This window comes from Chaetura pelagica, unplaced genomic scaffold (assembly GCF_000747805.2).
Source record: "Chaetura pelagica isolate M959 unplaced genomic scaffold, ChaPel_1.0 scaffold70, whole genome shotgun sequence".
Classification (NCBI taxonomy): domain Eukaryota; kingdom Metazoa; phylum Chordata; class Aves; order Apodiformes; family Apodidae; genus Chaetura; species Chaetura pelagica.
Window position 1 is genome coordinate 2,070,636 of NW_009952265.1, and position 9,870 is coordinate 2,080,505.

The 9,870-nt window shown below is 42.3% G+C and overlaps 1 protein-coding gene across 1 annotated transcript in view; it reads right to left on the reverse strand.

The window, feature by feature from the left end:
* Window positions 1-1,779: 1,779 nt before the first annotated feature.
* Window positions 1,780-9,870, reverse strand: part of TMEM229B (transmembrane protein 229B) — a 20,007-nt gene continuing 11,916 nt past the window's right edge. Inside the window, exon 2 of the mRNA XM_010007685.1 lies at window positions 1,780-2,978. Within this exon, the coding sequence (XP_010005987.1) occupies window positions 2,448-2,951 (504 nt within the window). The 5' untranslated portion in view covers window positions 2,952-2,978 and the 3' untranslated portion in view covers window positions 1,780-2,447. The remainder of the gene's footprint in view (window positions 2,979-9,870) is intronic.

Sequence of the window (9,870 nt, forward strand, 5' to 3'; positions counted from 1 at the left end):
ACAGCTAAGGAGAAAGCAGGGATCCTAAGGTTGTTCCTATGAAGCCGAGGGTTTCAGATGATGCAGGGGTGGTGTAGGAGGCAGCACGGCACCACATTCAGGCTATGCTGTGAGAGGACAACCTGGATTTAGACATTGCATTTAGTGACTGTCAGAACCACGGCCAAAATGGGGAGATCCCAGCTCTCAACTGCACCTTTAAATTCTTGTCTTGGTCCAGTAGAGCTCATCTACATCATCCCATGTCCAAAACTCATTGCTTTTTTCCACTGCAGTTTCAGGTGACTATTTTGCTTAGGTCTACCCTCTGGAGACTGTCAAGACTGACAAACTGCATACTGTTCCTCTGATTTCATAATACTGGCATCACAGCAAGGAAAAAAAAAAATCTGGTTAGTGTTTGTTCGCTTTTAATTTAATGAACTATAAAGAGAGAACTCTAAAATATCCACCTAAGTATTCTGGGTGCTTCAGAAGACACTATATATGCCAGGGTAGATTTAATTAACTTCTTGCTCCAGTGTTTCCATGTGCCCATTGCCAGCAATGGATGCCATGTGAGATGGGGGGGTGGGAGGAATAAAATAATTGCACTCTTTGTGATACAAAAAGGATTAACACTGCCTCCTAAGAGCAGAAGCAACAAGCAACTCTCCTCACAGGGCCAGGAGTGCTTTTCTCAACAGGAATGGACACCTCAGGGCAAGAAGCAGGTTCACAGCTGAGCACTACCTACCATAGATAGGGGACCCACACAGAAATAGCCTGGCCATTTCCAATACAGTAGTGGAATCCCACAACCACACCAACACCTTTGTATTTCAAGCCAGATCGACCGCTGGTGCAGCTCTGTTGACTATGGTGGAAGAACACCTAAAATTAATCTGACCCTGAAGGGCAACTAATGCAAACCTCCCCCATAAAACAGGAGTGAGATACATCTGAAAGCTAGAAGCTCCAAGTTTGTTGCTAACTTCAAAAGCTAAGACTTGCCAGAACAAATTACAAAATGCCAGCTGCCACTACCAAGCACTTTCCCTGCACTACAAGCTCCCCTATACAGCTCAAATGTCACCAACAGCTTACATTTCATATTGTCCCCAGTGCAGGTAGTTCTACATACAATGGAGCCACAGCACTCCCTCATGCTTCACACCTCTCATAATGCTGCCCTTGCATCGTAACTCAAAGCCTCACTCAGGCAAAGCATGAGGAAGTGCTCTTCAGACTTTCTTGCCTTTTTAAAAAATAATGTATCAGGCAACATGGCATATCTCTTGCTGCCTCCAGTTACTGTCATGACAATATGGCTGTGGTTACTTAAAGTAGAATTTGGGAGGAAAAAGCAAATCCTCTTGATACACTTAGGAGACACTGGTCAGAAATGAGCCAAGACTTGCCAGTGCTGAAGGAAGGTAAGAGTCAGTGCCAGAGGACCAAATCCTGGATACCACGTTAGCCACATGAAGGTTTTGACATTCTAACACAATGGGCGGCAGCCAGACTAAAGTCATCAATATCACCAGAAACAGAGGAATCCCTGGGAGGGAAGGCAGAAAATTCTTGTGGCCTGTACAGTCTCCACAAGGTTTGCACGGCTGAGATGGGAGCTGGAATCTGCAGCAGACCCTCAGACAAGGTCTGCTTTGGGGGAATAGAGGAGATGGGAAGACTTGCGCTATTTCTTGTGCCTTTTGCCAAGATTCAGATTGCACAGAGTATGGTAAAATTTACTTGGCAAAAAAGGCCCTTATTTAAAAAAAATAATAATAATAAAAAAAATCTAGTGAGTATCAGGACTGAGATTTCAAAAGGTACAAGATCTGTATAAATTCAACAAGATGTCCAGCACCAGATTATTTCATGGTGCAACAAAGAACCTGGGGAGAGGCCAAGGGGACCTCATCAGGGGAACACCATCTACCTCCCCATCAGACTGCCAGTCTTAGGTTCTTCTCAACAGCAGATGGATTCTCCTTGTTCCTGCAGCATCTCAGGTCCCACAGGAGGTACTGGTTGCAAGCAAGCACCTGAATATTGCCTAATGGAGTAAGCCAATCACTAACTTAGCTGGTGTGTCCATGCCCATTGCTAATTAGATCTTTTTCTTTTTGTATCCATTTCCACCATAGCATTTCTTTTTCTTCTTTCTCCACATAGAAGTGTAAGCAAAAGGACTGCTTCCATCTGAAATAAGTTAAAATCAGAAATTACCTAACTAACAAGTAACTGATATTGGTCCTTGGAGCCCAAAAAATAAAATCCATAGAAAATCTATTAGTTCCTTTTTTTTTTTTCTGGTATATCCCATGCACACCCCTGTTAGAAAAATGGGGTTTATGAATCTTATCTTACAGCAAGGAGCAGTACCTCAGAGTCAGAGCTGACAGTCCAGTGGTAGAAGTCTGGGCTTTCTCAGATTGCTAAGTGTGGTTGTGAGTCACTGCTCAATCAGTCTTCACATGGCCATTGGCCAAGGCAATGGGGACGGTGGGTGCCCCCGGCTCTGCAGTCTCATCAAATCGTAAACGCAGGGTGTTCCTGATCACCAGCTGCTCCATAATGAAAGAAGCACAAAACCATGGGATGGCATACTCCAGGGTGATCAGGCCCATGAAGTCAAAATCAAACTGAGAATAGTCCCATGGGCAGGCATTGAACTGGCGTAGGATGAGGCCAGTGGTGAACTCCCAGAGGTATGTCCAAAGTGTGTAAATGAAGCAGCGCACTAAAATGTTACACTTGTCTTTGAGATATAGATACATCTTCTCCACAATAAGGATGGAAGTGCCATAGATGAAGAGTGCCCACACACTGGTAACACCAGGAAACTTCCAGTTAAAGTTGACCACAAACTCCCAGGCAGCTGTGAACATCACCTCACAGAAATAGCCGTGAATGGCGTAGAGGTACCATCGGGAGAAAGCAGTCAGGGGTTCTGCTGCAGCCATTCTTCTGCACACAGCCCAGCAGGCACTCTGAAATGGAGAGAGGGGGAGAGAGAGAGGGAGAGAGGGGGGGTAAACAAGGATGTCATAAGTCCTTATCCCTCAGATGGCAACACACACAAACTCGTAACATCCACAAAGGTCAAATCTGAGAAAGAAGCGGATTTTAAATCATCTCATTTTTACCACAGCAGATTTTAAATCCTTGAGAAAGGTGGCACCTAACCAGGCTTAGAGTCTCAGAATGGGCCCAGACAACATGTACTGCTCTGCCTGAGAAGCAGGATGCAGCTGGTATTGCACTGGTGATAAGAGAGCTGGCAGATACAAAGGCTTTGCCAGGAGTGAGGCTGCCAAAGAAATTACTGTTTGCAAGTCAATAAAATAAAAGTCATCTCACAAGAAGCACACATCACCTTTTAGCTCTTCTCAAGAAAGAGCACTGTCCCCTACTTTTCTGATTCAAATATGGAATTGATTCAATGAACACAGCATTGAAAACCTGGGCCCTTCCCAGCTGTCACCAGTAGTATCTATACCCAAACTGTTTACTGTTGTGAAGAACTGAGCTTTGATGTGAGCTACATAAAAGAAGCTGGAGGAGAAAGTTTCAGAGGTCTTAATACCATGCCTCACACCCGTTGTTCAGCTGAACTGTTAGTTCTTCTGTTAAAAGAATTCATGCACTGTATAGCTAGGAATTGGAAAATAATTTTCTTATCGTGTCAGACTGCCTGATGCCAAGTCAAAAAGATCAAGAGAGCCACTGAAATCCATTCAGATTGGGCTTCAGGACAGCAAAACACAAAGGAGAAGAATAAAAAAGAACAGCTGAACACAGAGAGAGGTGGTTGGTCACGATAAATAGGAAATGAGAACAAACTCTAATTGCCTCTACAGGAAGAAACTTGGTGAAGAGTTTTTTTAAGGGTACAGTTTGCTTATCACTGAACTGTTTCAGCACAATTAATTTTTACACTTTTTGTAGAGATTTAGAAGGTCATAAGCCTTACTCTGCAACATTACCATCACTGGTCCAAGCTGATTTTAAGCATAATTTAACAGATTTGCACCACAGGATGAATGTGACCTCATTCACTCTTAGAAACTTACTCATTGAAGTTGAGTTTCTCTTGGCTCTTCATCTGGCACTAGGTAACTTCTTTGGTCTGCACTTGTCAGCTCTGTGGCATAAGGTACTAGGAAAGGACCACACTGTTCCGTGCAGCCATTCCAATGCCATCGGGAAAAAGACTGTTCCTGCCCTGTTTGTAAATACAGTGCCTCCCTGAATGAAGTATTAACATGCAGTATGACTGAAATTCTGATAGGAGATGACAGAAACGTTTACAGGAAAAAAGGAACTATAATAAAAAATAAGATATACGTAATATTCACAGGGGCATATTGAAAGTGGAAAGGACAGAGCTGTATCCATGACCTATTCACTCCTCTCTTAAACGGACACTCAAACAACCAAATTCTTGGCAGTTCATATGATGTGGGTGCTTGAACAAAGACCTACTTCCTAATGGCACAATCCACAGGACACTGAACTGCTATCAGATGCAAAAGAACTGGGTCAACATTGTGAGCTTGTGGGTGAGAGACCAAGGAGTCACTATGAATTCCACACAGTCCATAAGAACCGATGTGTAAAGGACCATAAACTTTCCTCCAAGAAGTACAAGAGTTTGTCAACATGTTACTATGTTAGTTTGCCAGCAGAGTCAATTAGGTTAGGAGTTCAAATCCTCGTATCATTCCACCATGCTCACATAATTTCAAGAACAAATCAATAATCCAAGGTACAGGAGTAAGGGAAAACAATAATAAGGAAATGGACCGTAGATCTCTTTTGTCAGAATGAGGGTATATGGCTCCAGCAGGAAGGGAGAAGTTGTTTTTATCTGAGGAGATGGACACTAAAAATGCAGAGGCCTTAGAAGCTACACCTAATGCCAGGTAAGGCCTTGAGGAAATATGGAACATCGTTCTCCAGCAAAGAAAACCATTGTGAAGTTTTTACTAAGCTGTCCAGGGATTATATGGTTTTCCTCTGTTTTTCAATAAGCCTTTCTAAGCTTTTCTACTTGTGGTTCTTAGTCCTTGCACTCCCCTCCACAGTTTTACATTAAATACATTTGAACTGGTAGCTAGGTGCATCCACAGCACACAGTACCATCTGTAAGGTTTTCCTTGTAATTTTAAAAATCTCTTCACAATGTTGGATCAAATGCACAGAACGTCCTTCCCTCTCAGTCCCTCCCTTCTTATTCCAAGGATTGCCTCAACAATTATTTCCTTTGCCTTACACCTGCCCATCAAAGCCAAACACTCAAATACATCCAACACACCATGTCTTGTTCTACACCCAACTGTTTTCTCTGTGCAATGAAGATTTCTCTTTCCTGCATCTATACCACATAAGTTAATAATTATGAACAAGCACAAGAAGGTCTCAAGAGAGAAATGAAGGAGAAAAGTGGTGTTTTATCAGGCAGCAATTAATGATAAAAGGATCAAGATGAAAAGTAGTTGCAGGACATTAGTGGGAGAAGCATCCAAACAGAAGTCTAAGACTGGACTAAGTAAGAGATGCAGATTTGGTGATGCAAGACTCTTAATGGAGTGACACTATTAGAGACCAAAAAGCTCTGAATATATGATAGCTACTCAGTCTCCTGAGGGAAAACAAATGACATTAATCACTGAGGTAGTTACAGTGGTGTGGGCAGTGGCTTACTGAAAACCAGAAACACAGCTGCCACCCACACAATTGTCTCAGAAGAGCAAATAAGGCTGCACATCAACGGCCATACTTGTACTGAGGCTGCTCACACTGTAGTGTTTTGTGGAAAAAAAAGGGAGCTTCTGAATTCAAAGCTATGAAAATGCTCTCCATCACCAGCAAGTTAAATTTCAAGCAGCCAAAGCATTAACAGTTCTTCTGATGCAATGTTATTAGGAAGCCTGAGATAAGCCAGCACAGAAGTTTTCTCTTTTTCTCCAGTAGGACCTTCTTTTCCAGCTTGCTGATGGAATTAAAAAGGCAAGTCCTATGGAAACCACACATTTGCCTCAGAGTACCACACACTCCCTTCCCCGACTGCCCTGCCTGTGCAGATAACACTGCTGGCAACACAGAGGCCAAGACCCATCCATGTACAGCAAACAAGCACAGGCCTAACAGGGGGGGAAGAGTATGAAGGGCTGGATTCCTCTACAAATCTGGTTCAGAGGATCAAGGCAGGACTCTGGCTTAGAGCTGCAAGAAAATAATACTGTAACAACACAAAGATTATACTTCTGCATTTTAGAATAGCAAATCTGAAATAGGTATTAATTATCCCTTAGGTTGAAGTAAGATACAGATAAACCTGATGCACCAGGCCAAGTAAGGAGGACATAGATCCCAGATTGCCCCATTTCACATTCAGGACATTTCTATCACTTTCATATTCACACTCAGTTTTGCAGGTGACACAGCCCAGGCAGACATGAGGTGAGTAATCTGAAAAACAGGCTGATGGAAGACCAAAAAATAACAGCAGATTTATCACATACAAGCACTGTGGAGGAGACATCAGTGCATGTTATGTTCATGCCTGATTAAGTTATTGAAGCACATGCTGGTTCATTATTTTTTGTCTTGAAGCACTCCATTGCAGTGCCTTTCTGCCTACTACCAAGAAACTGTGCTTCCAAAAGTCTCTCCCTAATTGTCTCTATTCACTCTACTCCAGCAAGATTATTTAGACACACAGCCTCTAGAAAGGTGTAAGGAGATCTCATCTAGGTACTCTGAATTAACTCAGAAGTGCTAACAAAACAAAACAAACATAAGTTAATTCCTCTGATTAGTGATGGCCTAAGGCTATAAATTCTGTCAGCTACTTGACTCACCTCAGGTAAACTTGAAATACTGCAGAAACTTCCTTATTCTTGGTGCCTCGTTATTTCTGCCAGTTAAAATATAAGGGCTCAGTGTTATATTACAAATTCATATTTGAAGTATTTACTAATAAGATTTAGTTTCATAACATGCATGTTCACATCTCTAAAACACGCCTTAGATACATCTATAACCCTGTGTTACATATAATAATTATTTTTTTGAAAGAGTAACTGCAGACAGAGGAGGCACATATGTAGTAGGATACTTCAATCCCTCCAAATGGCAGGGCAGCAAGCAGCAGACAACTTGGAAGTAGAGGGCACCTGCCACTCCCTGACTGTAATATCTAGTGCTTATGATACTCTCCTTCCTCAGACCCTTCTTACCCAACAGCACTTACGTAAAGGCAACCATTCTTCATGACTTTTTAGATTATTTTCATTGGCACATCGCTGCAGCTACTAGTGTTCTTCCTTAAGACTGCAAAAATCAAACATGTATCTGCTTTAAATAGTAGACACAATGATGTGTTGACAAAAACTGACATGAATATTTGGGCAATACCTTTAAAAATGTAATTCTTCCTCTCTTATTTTGCATTTTTGCTGTGAGCAAACACCAAATGAGCATGCTTCTGCAACTACAGACAACACTGAATGGGCTGCAAATCTGGCTGCAACACTATCATGTACATCTCACATAAACCATTAGGAATAAAGACTTGGAGAACACTACTGCTGGACTTGGCCCCAAGACATTAGTTCATCAGTGTTTAAAGATTTATGCAGTAATGTCTTTGGGTACTCAGTGCTGAAGTCATAACTCTGAGGACATATTCATACTTCAGGTAACTGAGAGCGTCAATTAACTGTGGCTCGGAAAATAGAATTTTTACTGTATTGAAGTGTGGAATGGTTCCAGCAGATCAATTAATCAAGCCCTGCAATGAAGCTAAAAGCATGCCACAGACAGATGTCTCCAAATATGGACTTGATGTCCTTTCCTTACTCTTAGTGCTTTCAGAATGGAACTGGAGCTCTGGGATTTTGGTCAGTTCTGAATATATTAATCATCTGTTTTTGCTGCTTCTCTCTCTGGACTCCACCTCTATCAGGATGCACAATGTCTCCCTTCCTCAGAGTTCTACCCACACCACCATGTATTGTCAGTAAGAAAGCCCAGTCCATTTCCAGTCTGCATTTTCTCCTCATCTTTGTCTCTAGCTCATTTCTCTTAGAAGGTGCATCATTTCCCTGCCATTCCTTGTTCCCTTGCCTGGCTCACTCTGTACCTGCTGGCAGCCTCTGATCCCTGCCTATCTTTCAAATCTGTTCCAAAGAGAATTGGGATACAGTGAAAAGAATGACGACAAAAGGAGATTAAATGAATCTAATTACCAGACTAAGCCAAAGGGATGGAGAACTGCAGCTCTTACCAGTAATGCCTGTGTGTGGGCTGCCCAGAAGGCACCGTTTCAAAAAAGGAAGGAGAAAGGGTAGGGTTTTCTTGGGAGGGAGTGTAGAAAGGGGAGCTTTTCAGAGAACAAAGAGAAAACATTAAGACACTCTTAGTTTAAATAATAGTTTAGCAGTGACCTCATGAATAGTAGTAGAAGTGCAGAAAGCTTCCCAGCCCTACCACAGGCATAGCATCATGTTACTCAAACATACCTTAGCCCACAGTGACCACTCCAACCTGAGAACAAATTAAGGTCACTAAGCTCTTAGTGACCAAGGGGGATGCTTCCTGTGTTCCTGACAGAAGTTAAGACCACTCAAGAGTCAAGCAAGCAGCAGATTTGCATGACATCTGTAACTGAGTCTAAACTCAGCATCTAGAAGTACTACCTCCAAATTTCCCCAGCGTCTCTTTCAGGCAAGGTTATGTTCTTCTCCAAGCTTGTTACCAAAATATTCCTATGCCCTATCTGCTGTCCTTCCCTGCTTGGAAAAGCTGTGCTGCTGAGTCCCCAACATTTGCTTACACAACAACTCTCAAACAAGCAAGCAGAGACTTTGAACCGCGACCCCACTACAGGAGCAAGCAGAGCTTTGCACTAAAACTGCAGAGGAGGGGGCCAGCACAGGGGAGATGACGTGTCTGGGGAGGACGCAATCTGCCCTGAGAATCCATATCAGCTGTCCTCCTGTTTTGGGTGCTCAGTGGCTGGATTCACTATTATCTTAACCCGGTTAGGAAGTCCAAGCTGAATTTGTTCTCTGCAGTGAGAGCAGAATTGAGTTCCTAGAACCCATTTTTCAAAAGCTGCCACAAGTTTACAGACCGTAACTTCAGATCTAGATCTGAGCTCTCACAGTTCCCTGATGAGCAGCTGCCTAACCCTTAATTTCAAACTGTGCATTTGAGTGCAGTGGCAATCAAAATTCATGGCCGTTTTTGAAAGCCTGAAGCTTAACATGTTGTATTAGCTGACCAAAGCAAATCCGACACTCAAAAGAACAGAATGCACATCATAGCCTACCAGGAAAAGGCAACCCAAAACAGAGTGACAACGGAGAGAGAATGTATCCTGAAAACAAGCTGAGAGTTTAAAAAGTTTTTCCATAGCCAATAACCCTTCCACTGTCACTAGACAAGGTCAAGACATTCTGTGCCACTTACCTTCCATGGTTTCTTAAAGCTGTTTGGAAATTCAGACAGTTCTTTTATGAAAAGATGTTTCTTGGGTTTTTTTCCTTAGTAAATGCCCCTATCTTCTTTCAAATCAAAATGAAAAGCAATTACACAAGTCCACTCCAACACTGCAATAATAAATTGATTTGGACAACTCAGAGGTCAATATCAGTAACAAATAAATATACTTAGCTCAGCTCTTCTGAACAATCTGCAGTAACAAGCCAAAATCAGCATGCAAAGGAGGAAAGCTAGGTTCAGGGGGAAAAAAAGGACGAAAGGAAAAAAAAAAATCCAAACGTTTCACATTGAAAATGAAGGTTGGCAGAGAAGAATATTATGATCATGTCAGCAAAGCAGGAGTATCTAAAATCCTAGCCTGCTAACACC